Raw genomic sequence first — 21,835 nt, forward strand, 5'->3', positions numbered from 1 at the left:
CAACAAAGCCTCCTTCACTCACGCCGCCAAACTTACCCTAGTAAAACTGACTATCCTACCGATCCTCTACTTCGGTGATGTCATCTACAAAATTGCTTCCAACACTCTACTCAGCAAACTGGATGCAGTTTATCACTGTGCCATCCGTTTTGTCACTAAAGCACCTAATACCACCCAACACTGCGACTTGTACGCTCTAGTCGGCTGGCCCTCGCTACATATTCGTCGCCAGACCCACTGGCTCCAGGTCATCTACAAGTCCATGCTAGGTAAAGCTCCGCCTTATCTCAGTTCACTGGTCACGATGGCAACACCCATCCGTAGCACGCGCTGCAGCAGGTGTATCTCACTGATCATCCCTAAAGCCAAAACCTGATTTAGCCACCTTTCGTTCCAGTTCTCTGCTGCCTGTGACTGGAACAAATTGCAAAAATCGCTGAAGTTGGAGACTTTTATCTCCCTCACCAACTTCAAACATCTGCTATCTGAGCAGCTAACCGATCGCTGCAGCTGTACATAGTCTATCGGCAAATAGCCCACCCATTTTTACCTACCTCATCCCCATACTGTTTTTATTTATTTACTTTTCTGCTCTTTTGCACACCAATATCTCTACCTGTACATGACCATCTGATCATTTATCACTCCAGTGTTAATCTGCAAAATTGTAATTATTCGCCTACCTCATGCCTTTTGCACACAATGTATATAGACTCCACTTTTTTTCCCCTATTGTGTTATTGACTTGTTAATTGTTTACTCCATGTGTAACTCTGTGTTGTCTGCTCACACTGCTATGCTTTATCTTGGCCAGGTCGCAGTTGCAAATGAGAACTTGTTCTCAACTAGCCTACCTGGTTAAATAAAGGTGAAATAAAAAATAAAAAAATAAAATGTTCTCAGCCAACCTTTTGAGTATCTGATTACTGACTGTTGGTCCTCTGCCTGTTCATTGTGATGTGTCCGACCACTAGGTTTCCTGCTGCCCATCCTCTAAGTCTGTGCTAAAAGCTTTGACCCAGTTACTCACTGTTTGGAATCTCTAAGTTCATTCAGAGTGATAAAGGATCTCATTTCATACGGTAAAGGCCTTGTACAAGCCTACAGTTTTTCAAATGCATACCATTTCACGTAGCCATCCTTCTTGAGAAGCCTAGGCTTCAGAGGCTAGATGTAGCATAACATGTTTGCATCTCAGATACAGATGGAAAACAAGGCCAACTAAACATTAAAGGAAATAATAAATGTATGTAGCATATGACTTAGTTATCACATTACAACCTACATTATGGGCCAGTTTCACAGATCCAGATTAATATGTACAGCATGTCATGAACTGGCTCGAAGTCCATAACAAAAAAGGGAAACAACGTGGAGTTAAGGAATAACAGTTACTGAAGTAACCTAAATACAATTAACAATAGTGTGTGTGTAGTCAGTAATCAGCAGTGTAAGTGAGTGGTTGCGTGCATATATGTGATAATAAGGGGTGGTGAAAGGTGTCAAAGCAAACAAAACCGTCCATAAAACTGCCACAAACAAACTCTAACAGCGTGTCTGCATATAGAGAGTCTCCTCAATGAATGGGGAAGAGGTGTATTTTCTCCCGGGACACACCCGAGCCCAGGTGTCCCATTTCGCTGACGACCCTCCCGGCTCCGCCCACCGACAATATATTAAGGAAAACAAGAGCAAAGAGAAAGAATTTGGCTGACATAGTGGGAGGGTCACCCCCCCCCCAATAAAACCAGGGATCTACAAGGACCCCGGAACACCATACCCGTCACAAACAAAATATTGCCCTGGGTCCTAATAAAAGACCCAGCCTGCGTCCCAAATCCATAAGGGGGTTTGTGTTCACACTTCCACTTTCCCCAGCCAACCTTGTCCTCCACAGACCTCAGCAACAATTGCGCACAGGAAGCAACCTTTAAGAGGAAAGAAAACGAGACCAGAAGAGTACAGACAGGAGCGATAGAACAGGACAATACCAAACATAAAGTAACAGTGGTCAGTCATGTGGACATTCAGGGACAGGGCGCACGAGAGAGCACATCAGCAATGACATTATCAGTCCCACTGATGTGCCACACATCGAGATGGAATGCTTGTAAAAATAAACACCATCTCATTATCCTCTGGTTAGGACGCATCATGGACCTCAAGAAGGTGAGAGGATTATGGTCGGTGTAAACCATAATAGGTACTGCTCCCAACCCGACATACACCTCAAAGTGTTGTAGTGCCCATATGAATCCTAGCACTTCTTTTTCCATGACCGAGTAGTTCAACTGATAATGATAAGCCTCTCAACACCAGACACATCTGCTTGCAGCAAAACTGCACCTGCCCCCACATGACTAGCATCCACCTGTAAGGTAAATTACAAATCCACACGAGGAGCAGCCAGCACCAGAGTTGAGGTAAGCAACCTCTTTGCATCTTCAAAAGCCTGTTGACAGCAAGACCATACGTAAAGAGCCTTAGCTTTCAGCAAATCTGTCAAGGGAGCGACCACAGTAGAGAAGGTCTTACAAAAACTATGGTAATAACCAATCATTCCCAAGAAACGCATCAGTTTCTTTTTAGTAGTTGGTGGTGGAAAAGCATCCATAGCTATCAACTTAGCCCGAACAGGATGCACTTCACCCTGCCCAACTACCTTTCTAAGGTATGTAACGGTCACCTTAGCAAACTCACATTTAGCCAGATTGATCGTGAGGCGACCCGCAGCTAGACGGTTGAACAAGGCTTGAATACGGGACAGATGTTCCTCCCAAGTATCTGCATGTATCTCTACATTGTCCAGATAAACAGCGCACCCGGTCAGACCGGAAACAACCCTGTTCATAAGTCGCTGAAAAGTGGCAGATGCATTACACAGGCCGAAACTCATAACTGAATACAAGTACAGACGTAATACAGGCGTAATAAAGTTAGAGATTTCACATGCCCTACTCGACAGTGGCACCTGCCAAACTTAGCTGCTCCAACTTGATCAACACAGTCAGTGCACTGGCTCACAACCGTATATGGACCTTAAAACTTGGCTTGAAAAGGAGAACCAACAATTGCAGCAGAGCAAGAACCTGGTCACCTGGACTAAAGGGACGAGGCTCAGTTCGCCGATCAAATATGCCCTTCATCCTCTCCTGTGAAGATGAAAACATCTCTTTAGCCATTTCACCAGTGGCGTACAGGTGTCTCCAGAAATCACACACACAAGATAACAGGGACTGAGGGGGCTCGGAAGACGTCTAGTCATCCTGGAGAACAGATAAAATCCACGTCCAAACACCCATGCTCTCCTGTGAAACTTCTCCAGGATGGACCTCCCAATTCTCAGTACAATAAGCTGTCATGAATATCACCGAAGGTGGTTCTGGCTCTCGGTACTACCCCTCACTAGCTGCCACCGACCCTCCTTTTCGTTTGGTTTTGTCTAATTGTTTTCACCATTCCTTGTTGCGGGTTTTTGGGTTGGTATTATCTAAGTTCGCTTTGCATGCTTGTGTTTGTGCGGGCTTGTTTCTATGTGCAAGAGGTGTATTGTTTATTGTTGGGTTTTCGCGGCCGGGTTATTACCAGTGGTCCTGGGTTGTGTTTCGCCTGTGTTTTGGCCACCGTTGTACATGTTCCTGGATTTTGAACATTAAAGCGTTTTCCCTGTCTTCTGCTCTCTTGCCTGACTCCAACCCATCACTCTTCAAGTGTTACAGAAGCCCGCCCCGAAAATATGGAGTCAGCAGGGTCACTACCCAGAGTCCCCACAATGTAGGAGCCGTCCTTCATCACATCATCCTCCATCCATCGGATCAGCGATGGATCAGATAATGGAGAGGATGGACCGTGGGAGAGGTTGTTCCATCTCAGGCCTCCCACCGGACACTACCATCTCCTCCAGCGGGATCCGGTGCCAGCGCTGCGTATTACGCCTCCAAGGGAGTTGGAGCTGGAGCGGGGTGCCAGGGATTCCTGCTTCAACTAGAGCTCTGACCTGGCCACCATTACAGATGGCTCCCTGGACGAGGAGAGTGTGAGTGTCCTCGTCTCTGCCTGACGGGTGGCAAGCCCTGGAGTGGGCCAATGCCGTCTGAACATGCCCGATCCGGGGGTCACTACCCAGACCATCTGCTGGCTGCTCGTGGACTGCATCTAGGGCCGACAGCGGGGAGAGGTTGTTCCATCTCAGGCAGGGGGCTGGAGCGACCAGGACTGGGGAATCGAGAGGGCTGGAGCAGGGTGGAACACAGGGCCCTGATCACCATTACAGGTGATCCTGAGAGACCACATCCCCAAAGATTCCTGTTGGTCACTATGTTTTTATTAATTTGTTTCCTTTCTGCTGGCTGCCTGGACTGCATCTAGGGAGACCGGAGGAGGAGGCTCCTCCTGTACCAGCTGTGGCTGGAGGAGACCATCTGGGAGTCGAGAGGGCAGGCAGAACACTCCTCGGTCACCCCAGGTGAGTCAGCACCACACTCTCCCAAGTGAGGATTCCGTTAGTCAAGGTCAGGGCTGGTCAGGGAGGCCACGATTCCTCTGGAGATGATTACGCGGGGGGGAGAGGATTAGTCTGTTCCTTCTCGATTCACCTGCGTTTCCGGGGGTGCTGGGGATTCCCTGGCTGGCTATTCATAATCCTAAGATTTCGTAGAGACAGGGAGCTCTCCAGAGGTGGTCTGATGAGTGTTCAGTCAGGTGTGTAGAAGTTTCCATCGGTGCGACAACGGTGGAGAGTCCAGACCAGGTTTCCATCGTACACATTCCCACTGAGTATGCCGGTTTGGCTATCGCCTTCAGTAAAAAGAAGGCGACCCAATTACCACCCCATCAACAGGGGGATTGCGTGATAGACCTCCAGGTAAACGCTGCACTGCCCAGGAGTCACGTGTATCCTTTGTCCCAGGAGGAGATGTTGGCTATGGAGACATATGTCACGGAAGCTCTGGGACAGGGGTACATTTGGCCCTCCATGTCACCCGTCTCCTCGAGTTTCTTTTTCGTGAAGAAAAAGGAGGGTGGTTTGCATCCGTGCATTGATTATCGAGGTTTCAATTCCATCATGGTGGGTTTTAGTTACCCACTACCTCTCATCGCTACGGCGGTGGAATCATTTCACGGGGCGCGGTTCTTCACGAAACTGAACCTCAGGAGCACGTATTATCTGGTGGGTATTCGGGAGGGAGATGAGTGGAACATGAGTACCACATCTGGCCATTATGACTACCTCGTCATGCCGTGCGGGTGAAAACCTGTTGAGGCTAGGGGGCAGTATTTTCACTTTTGGATGAAAGGCGTGCCCAAATGGCCAGATGGGAATATATGCATGGTATTATTACTGGTGGATAGAAAACACTCTGAAGTTTCTAAAACTGTTTGAATTATGTCTGTGAGTATAACAGAACTCATATGGCAGACAAAACCTGAGAAGAAATCCAAACAGGAAGTGAGAACTCAATTTAGAAAACAGTGACATTGGATGTCCACCTTAGATATGGATGAGAATGCACTTCCAAGGGCTTCCACAAGATGTCACCGTCTTTAGATTCTGGTTGTATGATTCTACTATAAAGGAGGGGCTCATAATAGCTCTTTGAGTGTGTGGTCTGGCAGAAAGCCTCAGTCTCATTACGCGGTCACGAGAGAGTGTTCTTGCGTTCCTATGCTTTTCTACAGACAATGAAATTCTCCGGTTGGAACCTTATTGCTGATTAATGTTTAAAACATCCTAAATATGGATTGCATACATCATTCGACTTGTTTCTACGACCTGTAACGGAACTTTTTGAGTTTTTGTCTGGAGGAATTGCTCGTGCTTTTTGAGGATTGAATGCTGGGCTGAACAAGCTAACAACAAGTGGCTAAATGATGGGCTTTTTGGAACGTTATGGAACAAATCAGTCATTTATTGTCGAACTGGGATTCCTGGAACTTCCTTTTGATGAAGATATTCAAAGGTAAGTGAATATTTATAGTGTTTTTTGTAGCTTCTGTTGACGCCAAAATGGCGGCTATTTCTTTGGGTTCTGAGCGCCGTTCTCAGGTTATTCTTTTTCTGTAAAGTTTTTTTAAAAATCTGACACAGCGGTTGCATAGAGGATACATGTATCTTTAATTCTGTGAATAACACTTGCATCTTTTATCAATGTTTATTGTGAGTATTTCTGCAAAATGGAATCAAAACATTATATATATATATATATATATATTTATATATATATATATATATATATATATATATATATATGCACATTATCAAACAAAACACACAATGCATGTATAACATGATGTCCTATGAGTGTCATCTGATGGAGATAATCAAAGGTTAGTGATTCATTTTATCTATATTTATGCTTTTGTGACTGTGAAATATCGCTCTGTGTTTTTGAATTTGGTGGTCATCTAACATAAATATATGTTGTGTTTTCGCTGTAAAACATTTTAAAAATCGGACACGATGGGTAGATTAACAAGATGTTTATCTTTCATTTGCTGTATTGGACTTGTTAACCTCTTACTCCTACCCGACACGCAGGCGTCCCATCTAGACATCTGGAAATGCAAATGCGCTACGCTAAATGCTAATAGCACTCGTTAAAACTCAAACGTTCATTAAAATACACATGCAGGGTACTGAATTAAAGCTACACTCGTTGTGAATCCAGCCAACAAGTCAGATTTTTTAAATGCTTTTCGGCGAAAGCATGAGAAGCTATTATCTGATAGCATGTAACACCCCAAAAGACCCGCAGGGGACGTAAACAAAATAATTAGCATAGTCGGCGCTACATAAAACGCACAAATAAAATATAAAACATTCATTACCTTTGACAATCTTCTTTGTTGGCACTCCTAGATGTCCCATAACATCACTATTGGGTATTTTTTTCATTTAAATCGGTCCATATATAGCCTAGATATCGATCTATGAAGACTGTGTGATCAAGGAAAAAAACATCGTTTTTTAATGCAACGTCATTTTTTAAAACTTTCACAAAACACTTCAAAATACTTTTGCAATGCAACTTTAGGTATTAGTAAACGTTAATAATCGATCAAATTGATCACGAGGCGATGTATATTCTATAGCTGTACGTCTGGAAATAATGTCCGGGAAAATCTCAACCAAAATATCCGGTCGGAGACCGGAAGAAATGCGCTGCCTTGTGTCCGTTTGACCAAGAAACAAATCGTAGGCAAATGACAAGACTGTTGACATCGTGTGGAAGCTGTAGGTATTGCAACCTCGGCCCCATTTAATGTGGTTCCCATTCAACAACACGTTCAAGTGGCACATGGATATATTTTCCCATTTTCAGTGATCAGATTTTCCTGCGCTTTTCGATGAAACGCACGTTCTGTTATAGTCACAGCCGTGATTTAACCAGTTTTATACATGTCTGAGTGTTTTCTATCCACACATACTATTCATATGCATATACTATATTCCTGGCATGAGTAGCAGGGCGCTGAAATGTTGCGCGATTTTTAACAGAATGTTCGAAAAAGTAGGGGGTAGGAGTAACAGGTTAATGTGTGAAAGTTAAATATTTCTAAAGAATATTTTTATCAGCTGAATGGGAGGGTGTGTTCCCTTCAGGGAACTCCTTGTGCCCCCCTAGCCCCAACTTAGAGCTCCCCCCCTACTTTGTGCAATTTCCGCCTGAAGACATACCCAAATCTAACAGCCTGTAGCTCAGGCACAGAACCAAAGATATGCATATTCTTGGTTCCATTTGAAAGAAAACACTCTGACATTTGTGTAAATGTGAATTGAATGTAGGAGAATATAACACAATAGATCTGGTTTAAATAAAACAATGAAAAAAAACATGTTTTTCATTTTTTATTTTTGTATCATAATCTTTAAAATGAACAAGAAAAAACAAACATTCAGATAGGATGATGGGGACAATTTCAGTGACAAATTTAAGAGGGCAACAGTACTACAAAGTTTCAGAATGATAACTTCCAAAATGAGTGTGCTACATGAAATTTATCATGAAGTCACCCAGGTGTCCCACAAAGTTAAAATTTCCAAAGAATATTTTTATCAGCTGAAGGGATACATTTTGAAACAAATAACTATATACAAAATACCAAAATGGTATTCTAACACCCCAAATCCCCTGTAGCCCAACAAAAAAAATGCATATAGAAAAAGAAATGGAAACAAAATGGGAAAATATATAATTATTGATGAAAAAAACATATGAAAAAAAAATATATTTATATTTTATATTTATATATATATATTTTAAAAATAACATGGGTAAAAATTTACAAACATTCAATATTTGGAAGACGCTCATGGGCAATTTCAATGACAAATTTAAGAGGCAACGGTACTAGAAAGTTTCAAATGATAACTTCCAAAAACCTAGTGTGGAACCAGGCTGAGGGGTGGCCAGTCCTCTTCTGGCTGTGAGGTGGAGATCATAGTGGTTGTAGAGGGTGCAACAGGAATGCACCTCAAGAGTTCAGTTTAGGGAACTCCATAGCCCCATGAAAGCTTATTGTGCATTTCCACAAAACATATGCCCTAACAACAGCCTTAAAAAAAAATAGGCATAAACAAATATGATATTTCATACAGTTCCATTTGTAATTGAAAAAGACTCTGATGTTTGTGTAAATGTGAATTGAATGTAGGAGAATATAACACAATAACCTGTTTAAATAAAACAATGAAAAAAAAACATATGTTTTTCTAGAAAATTTTCATTATAATCTTTAAAATGAACAAGTGAAAAAACAAACATTCAGATAGGATGATGGGGACATCTCAGTTTTGACAAATATGAGGGCACAGCCAAAGTTTCAGAAAGATAATTTGTGTAAAATTTATGTGCTAGCCTAGAAATTATATCATGAAGTCAACCTGGTGTCCGAAAATCAAAAAGCAATCAAATGTAAAGTCGTTTACCAAATTGCTGAAGAGTATACATTTTGAAACAAATAACTATATGTTTTAACACCCCCCCCAAGAAAAAGTTAGAAACAGAAATGGAAAAAAAGGTCAGAAAATATATAATTATTGATGAAAAAATATATGAAAAAAAAAATATCCATCATATACACTTTAACTATGACAGACAGAATAAGAAAAATAAATTTACAAAAATCACATTGTAGGTAACTATTTATTTGCAATTATTTGGAAAACGCTATTTATCAAATAAAATTTATTTAATAGCCCCAGCCTAAAACCCTTTGTTGGCAATGACAGGTGTCAAACATTTTCTGTAAAAACTTCACAAGGTTTTCAACCTAGGAAGAAACTGTTGGAACCAGGCTGAGGGGTGGCCCCTCCTCTTCATGGCTGAGCAGGTGGAGATCATAGTGGTTGTTGCTGGGCAACACAGACTTTCAACTTGCCCGGCCGGTGTGTTTGGGATCATTGTCATGCTGAAAGACCCAGCCATGTTTCATCTTCAGTGCCCTTGCTGATGGCTGATTTTCACTCAAAATCTCACGATATATGTCCCCATTCATTCTTTCCTTTACACGGATCAGTCATCCTGATCCCTTTGCAGAAAAAGAGCCCCAAAGCATGATGTTTCCACCCCCATGCTTCACAGTAGGTATGGTGTTCTTTGGATGCAACTCAGCATTCTTTGTCCTCCAAACACGACGAGTTGAGTTTTTACCAAAAAGTTATATTTTGGTTTCATCTGACCATATGACATTCTCCCAATCTTCTTCTGGATCATCCAAATGCTCTCTAGCAAACTTCAGACGGGCCTGGACATGTACTGGCTTAAGCAGGGGGACACGTCTGGCACTGCAGGATTTGAGGCCCTGGCGGCGTAGTGTGTTACTGATGGTAGGCTTTGTTACTTTGGTACCAGCTCTCTGCAGGTCATTCACTAGGTTCTGAGATTTTTGCTCACCGTTCTTGTGATCATTTTGACCCCACGGGGTGAGATCTTGCGTGGAGCCCCAGATCGAGGGAGATTATCAGTGGTCTTGTATGTCTTCCATTTCCTAATAATTGCTCCCACAGTTGATTTCTTCAAACCAAGCTGCTTACCTATTGCAGATTCAGTCTTCCCAGCCTGGTGCAGGTCTACAATTTTGTTTCTGGTGTCCTTTGACAGCTCTTTGGTCTTGGCCATAGTGGGGTTTGGAGTGTGACTGTTTGAGGTTGTGGACAGGTGTCTTTTATACTGATAACAAGTTCAAACAGTTGCCATTAATACAGGTAACGAGTGGAGGACAGAGGAGCTTCTTAAATAAGAAGTTACAGGTCTGTGAGAGCCAGAAATCTTTCTTGTTTGTAGGTGACCAAATACTTATTTACCACCATAATTTGCAAATAAATTCATTAAAAAATCCTATAATGTGATTTTCTGGATTTTTCTTTCTCATTTTGTCTGTCATAGTTGAAATGTACCTATGATGAAAATTACAGGCCTCTCATCTTTTTAAGTGGGAGAACTTGCACAATTGGTGGCTGACAATACTTTTTTGCCCCACTGTAGCAAATGTTCCTTTGTTTCAAAAATATTATTTTTGTGGGCAAAATAGCTCCATTTGTTCTTCACGTTTGGCTGAGAAATCAACCGGATATTGCGGTCACGACATTGCCGAAAAATATTCCAAATTAGCTCCATAATATTGACAGAAACATGGCAAACGTTGTTTATAATCAATCCTCAAGGTGTTTTTCAAATATTTATTCGATAATATATCCACCGGGACAATTGGCTTTTCAGTAGGACCGAGAGGAAAAATGGCTACCTCTGTATTTTACGCAAGAATCACTCTGAGAGCCATCAGGTGACCACTTACGCAATGTAGTCGCTCATTTCGCTCATTCTTCTGTTTACCCACAGTTGGGTAAACAAGAAAGTTCATAGTCAACAAAGCATGTAGGAATCATGAGGCAAAAGCAAAAAACACAATTAAAAAAATAGAATGACTTGGGGCTCAGTGTTATTTGCCCCAACAGTGACTGTGTGCTGGAGTCGAGTGAAAGTTGGGAAGAGAGGGGGGAGTGTGGTGGGGGTACCTATACCAGACAGGGGGAGACAGGCCAGGGAAGACCATGAACAGATCGCCAGGTGGAATCCAAGCACCAGTGCAGCAGGCAACGGGAATAGGTGTAACACCCACTTGGGAGAAGCTTTTATTTCTGGAGGCAGATTTCTTGTAGAAAATGACATGTCTGTGTAACGGCTGTCGTAGGTGGAAGAAGGAGAAGAGGACCAAGGTGCAGCGTGATAAGTGTTCATTTTAATAAACAAAATAAATTGAACACTGAAATGACAAAAATAATAAAGAGAGAGAAACAAAACAGTTCTGCAAGGAATACGCACAAAACAGAAAACAATCACCCACATCCAAAATGGGGAAAACAGGCTACCTAAGTATGATTCTCAATCAGAGACAACGATCGGCCGGAGTCCTCAAAGTTGCGGACCCCCGGCCGCAAAACCTGAACCTACAGGGCTCTTGCAGGGTCTGGGTGGGCGTCTGTCCGCGGTGGCGGCTCTGGCACGGGATATGGACCCCACTCCACCATAGTCTTGGCCAACTTAAGTGGCGCCTTGGGAGCGTCGACCCTCGCCGCTGACCTCGTACTGGGGACCCTAACAGCGGGCCCGAATAGACGGGAGTCTCCGGCAGTGCCGGACAGGCGGGTGACTCCGGCAGCGCCGTAGTGAAGGGCGACTCCGGCTGCACCGTAGTGAAGGGCGGCTCCGGCAGCGCCGGAGTAACGGGCAGCTCCGGAAGCTCCTGACTGATTGGCGGCTCAGGCAGCTCATGACAGATGGGCGGCTCTGGCAGCTCAAGACAGACGGGCGGCTCTGGCAGCTCAGGACAGATGGGCGGCTCTGGCCTGGAGAGAGAACCTGGAGGGAGGAGACGGAGAGACAGCCTGGTGCATGGTGCTGCCACAGGACCCACCAGGCTGGGGAGACCTACAGGAGGCCTGGTGCGTGGAGAAGGCATCAGATGGACCGGGCTGTGGGGGAGCACTGGAGCTCTGGTGCGCAGCCTTGGCACCACTCCTCCAGGCTGGATGACCCCTTTAGCCTGGACCATCCAGAGTGCAGGCACAGGTTGAACCGAGCTGTGGGTGAGCACTGGAGATCTGGTGCATACTACTCGCACCTCTCCCTTAGGCTCAATGCCCACATTCGCCCGGCACGGGCGGAGCGCAGGCATAGGATGCACTGCACCCTCCCAGCGCCCCGGAGACAAAGCACGCAGGGCCGGCACAGGGTACCCTGGGCCGAAACGGAGTACCGGAGACCAGACACGCTGAGCCGGCACAACACGCCCTGGCTGGATGCCCACTCTCGCATGGCTCTTGCAGGGGGCTGGCCTATAGCGCTCTGGGCTAAGAGTGCGTACTGGCGACACTGTGCGCTCCCCCGCATAACACGGTGCCTGACCAGTACAACGCTGTCTTCGGTAAGCACGAGGAGTGGGCTCAGGTCTCCAACCTGACTCTGCCACACTCCCCAATTTTTTAGGGGGGGGGGGATGGCTGCTTCTTGTGCCTGTCGCGCTGCTGGGCTACCTCCTCGTAATGCCGCCGCTCGACTTTGGCTGACTCCAGCTCTTCCCGGGGGCGGCGATATTCCCCAGTCTGTGCCCAGGGTCCCCTGCCGTCCAAAATCTCCTCCCAAGTCCAGGAGTCCAGAATCCTCTGCTCCTGGTTACCACACTGCTTGGTCCGGTTGTGGTGGGTTATTCTGTAACGGCTGTCGTAGGTGGAAGAAGAAGAAGAGGACCAAGGTGCAGAGTGGTAAGTGTTCATTTTAATAAAGAAAATAAACTGAACACTGAAATGACAAAACTAATAAAGAGCGAGAACGAAAACGAAACAGTTCTTTAAGGAATACGCACAAAACAGAAAACAATCACCCACAACCAAAATGGGGAAAACAGGCTACCTAAGTAGGATTCTCAATCAGAGACAACGATCGACAGCTGCCTCTGATTGAGAACCATACCAGGCCAAACACAGAAATACAACATGGAAAAAAGATCATAGACTACCCACCCCAACTCACGTCCTGACCAATCTAACACAAAGACATAATAAAGGAACTAAGGTCAGAACATGACACTGTGAATGACGGTAGTAGAGGGCTTGTGAGACTCCTGCCGTTATGCTCTGACTTCACACCTCAGTGCTAATTGAGGTTGTTGGTCAGTTTCTTTCCTAGCAGCTTGGTACTTTGTAGCCTTATTCATTAAGCTTTATATAACACATATTATTTTCTTTTACTTTTAGCGTTCAGAAGTAGGTTCAGAATGAACTTTACTCACTCAGTGTTGTTGCGGATGGTATTTCCAGGTTCCGCTGTGTTTCTTCAGAAGGTTTTGTTTTGTTAGACATTTTTTTCTTGTTAATCCTTGGTAGAAATAGTCCATTCAGGCAATTATGTCCAAAATCAAGGTGTTAGGTATGGAATTGTGATATGGATTAACGATTTTGATGTTGAGGTTAGTATCCTGTATAAATCATGGCGCATTCACAACAATGCTTAAACCACATCAGGTGGGTGACTTTTGAGGTCTGTGAAAAATCTAAGAAAAGTGTTAAGAAACTTAGATTTTTGAGTGTAGGTGCCCTTTATTTCATAGGGCATGCCCTTCAATGTTTATCTGGTTACCAGTGTTTCTGTAGCACAATAAGCGCACAGGATGAGTTCGCAAATCAAATGCCCACCTGTGGTGCCACTGGACAGCATAAAACGAACAAGTAAGTTAAAACATATTTATTGTCATGTAAATGAGTTTGTCACAGTTAAGTTTCTAAACAAATACAGGAAAAGCAGATCAAATATCAACCCACTGCTGTCTAGTTTTGATGAGAGTGAAGTAGACTTGATTAGTGTAGTGTCAACAACGCAGCCACTGCCAGCTAGCCTACAAAGTCAACAAAGTCAACAACGCAGCCACTGCCAGCTAGCCTACTTCAGCAGTACTGTATCATTTTAATCATTTTAGTCAATAAGATTCTTGCTACGTAAGCTTAACTTTCTGAACATTCGAGACGTGTAGTCCACTTGTCATTCCAATCTCCTTGCATTAGCGTAGCCTCTTCTGTAGCCTGTCAACTATGTGTCTGTCTATCCCTGTTCTCTCCTCTCTGCACAGACCATACAAACGCTCCACACCGCGTGGCCGCGGCCACCCTAATCTGGTGGTCCCAGCGCGCACGACCCACGTGGAGTTCCAGGTCTCCGGTAGCCTCTGGAACTGCCGATCTGCGGCCAACAAGGCAGAGTTAATCTCAGCCTATGCCTCCCTCCAGTCCCTCGACTTCTTGGCACTGACGGAAACATGGATCACCACAGATAACACTGCTACTCCTACTGCTCTCTCTTCGTCCGCCCACGTGTTCTCGCACACCCGAGAGCTTCTGGTCAGCGAGGTGGTGGCACCGGGATCCTCATCTCTCCCAAGTGGTCATTCTCTCTTTCTCCTCTTACCCATCTGTCTATCGCCTCCTTTGAATTCCATGCTGTCACAGTTACCAGCCCTTTCAAGCTTAACAGCCTTATCATTTATCGCCCTCCAGGTTCCCTCGGAGAGTTCATCAATGAGCTTGATGCCTTGATAAGCTCCTTTCCTGAGGACGGCTCACCTCTCACAGTTCTGGGCGACTTTAACCTCCCCACGTCTACCTTTGACTCATTCCTCTCTGCCTCCTTCTTTCCACTCCTCTCCTCTTTTGACCTCACCCTCTCACCTTCCCCCTACTCACAATGCAGGCAATACGCTCGACCTCATATTTACTAGATGCTGTTTTTCCACTAACCTCATTGCAACTCCCCTCCAAGTCTCCGACCACTACCTCGTATCCTTTTCCCTCTCGCTCTCATCCAACACTTCCCACACTGCCCCTACTCGGATGGTATCGCGCCGTCCCAACCTTCGCTCTCTCTCCCCTTCCATCCTATCATCTCTTCCCTCTGCTCAAACCTTCTCCAACCTATCTCCTGATTCTGCCTCCTCAACCCTCCTCTCCTCCCTTTCTGCATCCTTTGACTCTCTATGTCCCCTATCCTCCAGGCCGGCTCGGTCCTCCCCTCCCGCTCCGTGGCTCGACGACTCATTGCGAACTCACAGAACAGGGCTCCGGGCAGCCGAGCGGAAATGGAGGAAAACTCGCCTCCCTGCGGACCTGGCATCCTTTCACTCCCTCCTCTCTACATTTTCCTCCTCTGTCTCTGCTGCTAAAGCCACTTTCTACCACTCTAAATTCCAAGCATCTGCCTCTTACCCTAGGAAGCTCTTTGCCACCTTCTCCTCCCTCCTGAATCCTCCTCCCCTCCCCTCTCTGCAGATGACTTCGTCAACCATTTTGAAAAGAAGGTCGACGACATCCGATCCTCGTTTGCTAAGTCAAACGACACCGCTGGTTCTGCTCACACTGCCCTACCCTGTGCTCTGACCTCTTTCTCCCCTCTCTCTCCAGATGAAATCTCGCGTCTTGTGACGGCCGGCCGCCCAACAACCTGCCCGCTTGACCCTATCCCCTCCTCTCTTCTCCAGACCATTTCCGGAGACCTTCTCCCTTACCTCACCTCGCTCATCAACTCATCCCGTCCCCCTTCCGTCTTCAAGAGAGCGAGAGTTGCACCCCTTCTGAAAAAACCTACACTCGATCCCTCCGATGTAAACAACTACAGACCAGTATCCCTTCTTTCTTTTCTCTCCAAAACTCTTGAACGTGCCGTCCTTGGCCAGCTCTCCCGCTATCTCTCTCAGAATGACCTTCTTGATCCAAATCAGTCAGGTTTCAAGACTAGTCATTCAACTGAGACTGCTCTTCTCTGTATCACGGAGGCGCTCCGCACTGCTAAAGCTAACTCTCTCTCCTCTGCTCTCATCCTTCTAGACCTATCGGCTGCCTTCGATACTGTGAACCATCAGATCCTCCTCTCCACCCTCTCCGAGTTGGGCATCTCCGGCGCGGCCCACGCTTGGATTGCGTCCTACCTGACAGGTCGCTCCTACCAGGTGGCGTGGCGAGAATCTGTCTCCTCACCACGCGCTCTCACCACTGGTGTCCCCCAGGGCTCTGTTCTAGGCCCTCTCCTATTCTCGCTATACACCAAGTCACTTGGCTCTGTCATAACCTCACATGGTCTCTCCTATCATTGCTATGCAGACGACACACAATTAATCTTCTCCTTTCCCCCTTCTGATAACCAGGTGGCGAATCGCATCTCTGCATGTCTGGCAGACATATCAGTGTGGATGACGGATCACCACCTCAAGCTGAACCTCGGCAAGACGGAGCTGCTCTTCCTCCCGGGAAGGACTGCCCGTTCCATGATCTCGCCATCACGGTTGACAACTCCATTGTGTCCTCCTCCCAGAGCGCTAAGAACCTTGGCGTGATCCTGGACAACACCCTGTCGTTCTCAACTAACATCAAGGCGGTGGCCCGTTCCTGTAGGTTCATGCTCTACAACATCCGCAGAGTACGACCCTGCCTCACACAGGAAGCGCGCGCAGGTCCTAATCCAGGCACTTGTCATCTCCCGTCTGGATTACTGCAACTCGCTGTTGGCTGGGCTCCCTGCCTGTGCCATTAAACCCCTACAACTCATCCAGAACGCCGCAGCCCGTCTGGTGTTCAACCTTCCCAAGTTCTCTCACGTCACCCCGCTCCTCCGCTCTCTCCACTGGCTTCCAGTTGAAGCTCGCATCCGCTACAAGACCATGGTGCTTGCCTACGGAGCTGTGAGGGGAACGGCACCTCAGTACCTCCAGGCTCTGATCAGGCCCTACACCCAAACAAGGGCACTGCGTTCATCCACCTTTGGCCTGCTCGCCTCCCTACCACTGAGGAAGTACAGTTGCCGCTCAGCCCAGTCAAAACTGTTCGCTGCTCTGGCCCCCAATGGTGGAACAAACTCCCTCACGACGCCAGGACAGCGGAGTCAATCACCACCTTCCGGAGACACCTGAAACCCCACCTCTTTAAGGAATACCTAGGATAGGATAAAGTAATCCTTCTCACCCCCCCCCCTTAAAAGATTTAGATGCACTATTGTAAAGTGGCTGTTCCACTGGATGTCATAAGGTGAATGCACCAATTTGTAAGTAGCTCTGGATAAGAGCGTCTGCTAAATGACTTAAATGTAAATGTAAATGTAAGTGTTGAGTTAAATTACATAGCTGCTATACCTCAGTCGTTATTTCAAATAATTTCAGTGACTTCACAGCAGTTGCTTGCTACGTTAGCTAGCTAGCTAAATGTATGTAGCTAGTAGAGGAATACAATAGTATGATTCAAATGGAGTTTCCAATCTCCCCTTTACAGAAATGTCCTTATCCAGATGGTGTGACAAAGGCATTTCCTGACAGACCTGCTCATTTTCTTTGTTGTTACTTTTAAGGTTGGAACCAACATATAGTACCTCCAGCAGGCAAAGAGTCAAGAACCATTCATCCGCCAGCTCAGAAACAAGCTACACTCTTCACATCCCTGTGTAATGTTTAATGTAATTGCATTGCTGAACTTTTTTAAACTGAATGTATTTGTATTGTTTTAAAAATGTAAAAATAAAAGGACGTATGTTAGTTATTAGTTATAATTCCCTAAGTGTTAATACATTTGTGTTTACATCATTAAGCCTTTATGTGTAATGAATGACCAAAGGTGTCTGACTTTATAGTAAGTACAGCGTCACATGATATAAGGCATTTATGTACGTGTTATAAAATACCAAAGGGGTCTGACTTAAAGTAAGTACAGCGTCTTGTGTTATAGGGTCTTTATGGATGTGTTATGAATTATCAAAGGTGTCTCACTTCAAAGGAAGTGTTACAGGACAATTAATGTCAATTAATTAATGTCAATTAATAGGTTATTTAATAGGTTATTAACGTTCTACTGATTTATGAAGGTTCTCTCATCATACACAGGTTACTGTGGGGTGTGAAAGGTATCACATTACAACCTACATTATGGGCCAGTTTCACAGATCCAGATTAATATGTACAGTACATGACAAATGTTTGGACACACCTACTCATTCCAGGTTTTATTTTTATTTGTACTATGTTCTACATTGTAGAATAATAGTAAAGTTTTCAAAACTATGAAATAACACATAAGGAATCATTTAGTAAGCAAAAAAGTGTTAAACAAATCAAAATATTGGCACATCAGGCCAAGGGTGGCAAATTTGAAGAATCTCAAATATAACATATATTTGTTTAACACTTTTTTGGTTACTACATATATAATATGTGTTATTTCATAGTTTGATGTCTTCACTATTATTCTACAATGTAGAAAATAGTAAAAATAAAGAAAAACCCTTGAATGAGTAGATGTGTCAACTTTTGACTGGTACTGTATATTGTGTGCATACTGTTGGTCAGTTGTTATGAGATGAAGGTAAATTAAGGGATATACTGTATTATGTGATTTGTAAAGTAAGATCTTCAAAAATAGTCAGTTTCACAAAAAACATTGCACATTATCAACACAAATAATCTTTATTTCAGTAATATCACCTAAGTGCAAAAAATAAATAAAGGGAACACTAAAATAACACATCCTAGATCTGAATGAATGAAATATTCTTATTAAATACTTATTTCTTTACATAGTTGAATGTGCTGACAAAATCACACAAAAATTATCAATGGAAATCAAATTTATCAACCCATGGAGGTCTGGAGTCACACTCAAAATTAAAGTGGAAAACCACACTACAGGCTGATCCAACTTTGATGTCCTTAAAACAAGTCAAAATGAGGCTCAGTAGTGTGTGTGGCCTCCACGTGCCTGTATGACCTCCCTACAACGCCTGGGCATGCTCCTGATGAGGTGGCGGATGGTCTCCTGAGGGATCTCCTCCCAGACCTGGACTAAAGCATCTGCCAACTCCTGGACAGTCTGTTGTGCAATACTTATTTTCCACCATAATTTGCAAATAAATTCATTAAAAATCCTACAATGTGATTTGCTGTATTTCTTTTTCTCATTTTGTCTGTCATAGTTGAAGTGAACCTATGATGAAACTCATCTTTTTAAGTGGGAGAACTTGCACAATTGGTGGCTGACTAAATACTTTTCTGCCCCACTGTATGTATGTATGTATGTATGTATGTATGTATGTATGTATGTATGTATGTATGTATGTATGTATGTATGTATGTATGTATGTATGAATAAGATATGGGAGAGGAGAGACTAACTCCTACTAGATGACATGGATTGATTTCATGTTTTGGGGCCAACTGGATTATACTTGTTTTTTAAACCTACACACCTGTGTCTGATATAGTTTAATAAAGGACTGAGAACAAAGGCACATGTCACACTTCTTTGTCAGTATTGATTGTAGACACACAGTGAGCTCCAAAGTATTGGGGACAAATTCACTTATATGTGTATTAAAGGAGTCAAAAGTTATTGATCTCATATTCACAGCACGCAATGACTACATTCAGCTTGTGACTCTACAAATTTTTCGAATGCATTTGCTGTTTTTTTCCCGGTTGTGTTTCAGATTATTTTGTGACCAATGGAAATTAATGGTAAGTAATGTATTGTGTCATTTGAGGAAATTTTTATTGTAAATAAGAATAGAATATGTTTGTAAACACCCCTTTTTCTCCCCAATTTCATGATATCCATTTAAGATCTTGTCTTATCTCTGCAACTCCCTCAGGAGAGGCAAAGGTTGAGTCATGCATCCTCTGAAACATGACCCGCCAAACTGCACTTCTTAACACCCGTCTGCTTAACCAGAAAGCCAGCTGCACCGATGTGTCGGAGGAAACACAGTTTAACTGACAACCAGGGTTAGCCTGCATGCTCCCGGCCCGCCACAAGTAGTCGCTAAACCCGATTAGACAAGTAATGCCCCCCCCAGCCAAACCCTCCCCTAACCCGGGCGACAATTGTCCTCCTAATGGAGTCCCGGTCACAGCCAGTTGATACACAGCGTGGATCAAACCCAGGTCTGTTGTGACACCTCAAGCACTGTGATGCAGTGTCATAGACCACTGCGCCACTCGGGAGGGCCGTTTCTAAACACCTCTACATTAATGTGGTTAAGACCATGATTACGGATAATCCTGAATGAATCGTAAATAATGATGAGTGAGAAAGTTATAGACACACAAATATCATACCCTCAAGACAAGCTAACCTCGCACCATTACAACAACAGGGGAGGTTAGCATGTCTTGAGGGTATGATATTTGTGGGTCTGTAACTTTCTCATAATTTAAAGTGACACCAAAATTACACAAAACATTATTTACCATTATTTGTAGAGTCCCAAGCTGGATGTAGTCATTGTTGCGTGCAATGAATATGGGACCAAAAACCAAACTTTTTACTACTTTAATACACATAAGTGAATTCGTCCCAAAACTTTTGGTCCACTAAAATGGGGGGACTATGTACAAAGTGGTGTAACTTCTAAACGATTCACCTGATATTTATCAAAATATCTTCAAATTAAACCTGTCAGTCGGCACGTTAAACTTATAGTCATTGTATAATTTCAAACCCAAAGTCCTGGAGAACAGAGCCAAAACAAACAAAAATGTGTCATTGTCTCAGTACTTTTGGAGCTCACTGTATTTATTCTGAAAACAATTGTATTTCTGAAGAGTCAGGTTGAAATATTTGACCCGAAAGTATAATTCTAAACGCCTTCCTGAACCAACTGTAGAAGAATGCATACACCATGGGATTAATAGCTGAATTAAAATAGGCAATCCATATAAGTGTTTCAAACAAAACGGGTGGTGTAGAGTAACTAATAAAAGGATCAATGATGTTGATGACAAAAAATGGTGTCCAGAATGATAGAAATACCCCCATAATGATAGCAAGTGTTTTGGTGGCCTTCCTCTGTGATTTGCCTACTGAGTTCTGATTGGTTGTACCCTGAATTGAGCGTGCCTGTCTCTGTGCTATTATGAAAATCTTTAGGTAGATGCTAAGCAACCCTACTCCTGGGATGAAGAATGAGAGCACCGAAGACGCAGTACTCGACACTTTGTTTTGAAACAAAATACATCCTCCCTCACAGGCAACATTTTTATAGTAAAAATCCTCCATGCCCCAAGTACTGATCCCCAGAAATATCATACCAAACACTACTATAGCAGAACCAGTCCAGGTGACCAGCATCATAATCAGAACAACATGAACAGTTATTTTAGTTCTATAAAGGAGAGGGCGACACACTGCATAATACCGGTCAATAGAAATAAAACACAAGTTAAGAATGGATGTATTGCTCAACATAACATCAGTGCTGGTTTGGACTTTACAGAATAAATCTCCAAAATACCAGCAGCTTTCCACTGAATATACCATTCTGGGAGGCATCACTAAAACCCCCAAGAGGAGGTCTGACACAGCCAGAGAGAGGATGAGGTAGTTGGTTGGGGTGTGGAGCTGTTTGAAGTGAATGATGGGGATGATTACAAGAAGGTTGCCACACACTGTGAGAACAGATATTGAGCCAAGTAAGAGATAAAGTAATACTCGTATTGTTGGAGGAAAGATTGATCTTTTGCAAGACCCATTCACTGACTCAAAACATAGAAATATATTCTCAACAATATCAGCCTTGCTGAGACTGATTCCTCGTTCCATGGACGTAGTTGAAAGAATCTTATCTGAAATATGAAAGATACATTATTGTCACATTATTACTATAGATGTAAACATCAATTACAGAATATTAGTTGGAAATTATTACATTATGGTGGATGATTTAATTAAACAATTCAAATGCTGTATTTTTGTCACTTGATAAAATGTATTTAAATGTTCTTTACTCTTACTTATTCATTGGAAATATTTCCACAA

General features: G+C 43.9%; 1 protein-coding gene across 1 annotated transcript; it reads right to left on the reverse strand.

Moving 5' to 3' along the window:
* Positions 1–20,139: 20,139 nt before the first annotated feature.
* Positions 20,140–21,631, reverse strand: LOC127931343 (trace amine-associated receptor 1-like). The gene has a single exon (XM_052523509.1). It carries the CDS (start codon positions 21,617–21,619, stop codon positions 20,594–20,596), a length of 1,026 nt encoding a protein of 341 aa, XP_052379469.1. The 5' UTR covers positions 21,620–21,631; the 3' UTR covers positions 20,140–20,593.
* Positions 21,632–21,835: the final 204 nt, after the last annotated feature.

Source organism: Oncorhynchus keta, chromosome 8, assembly GCF_023373465.1.
Source record: "Oncorhynchus keta strain PuntledgeMale-10-30-2019 chromosome 8, Oket_V2, whole genome shotgun sequence".
Taxonomy (NCBI): Eukaryota; Metazoa; Chordata; class Actinopteri; order Salmoniformes; family Salmonidae; genus Oncorhynchus; species Oncorhynchus keta.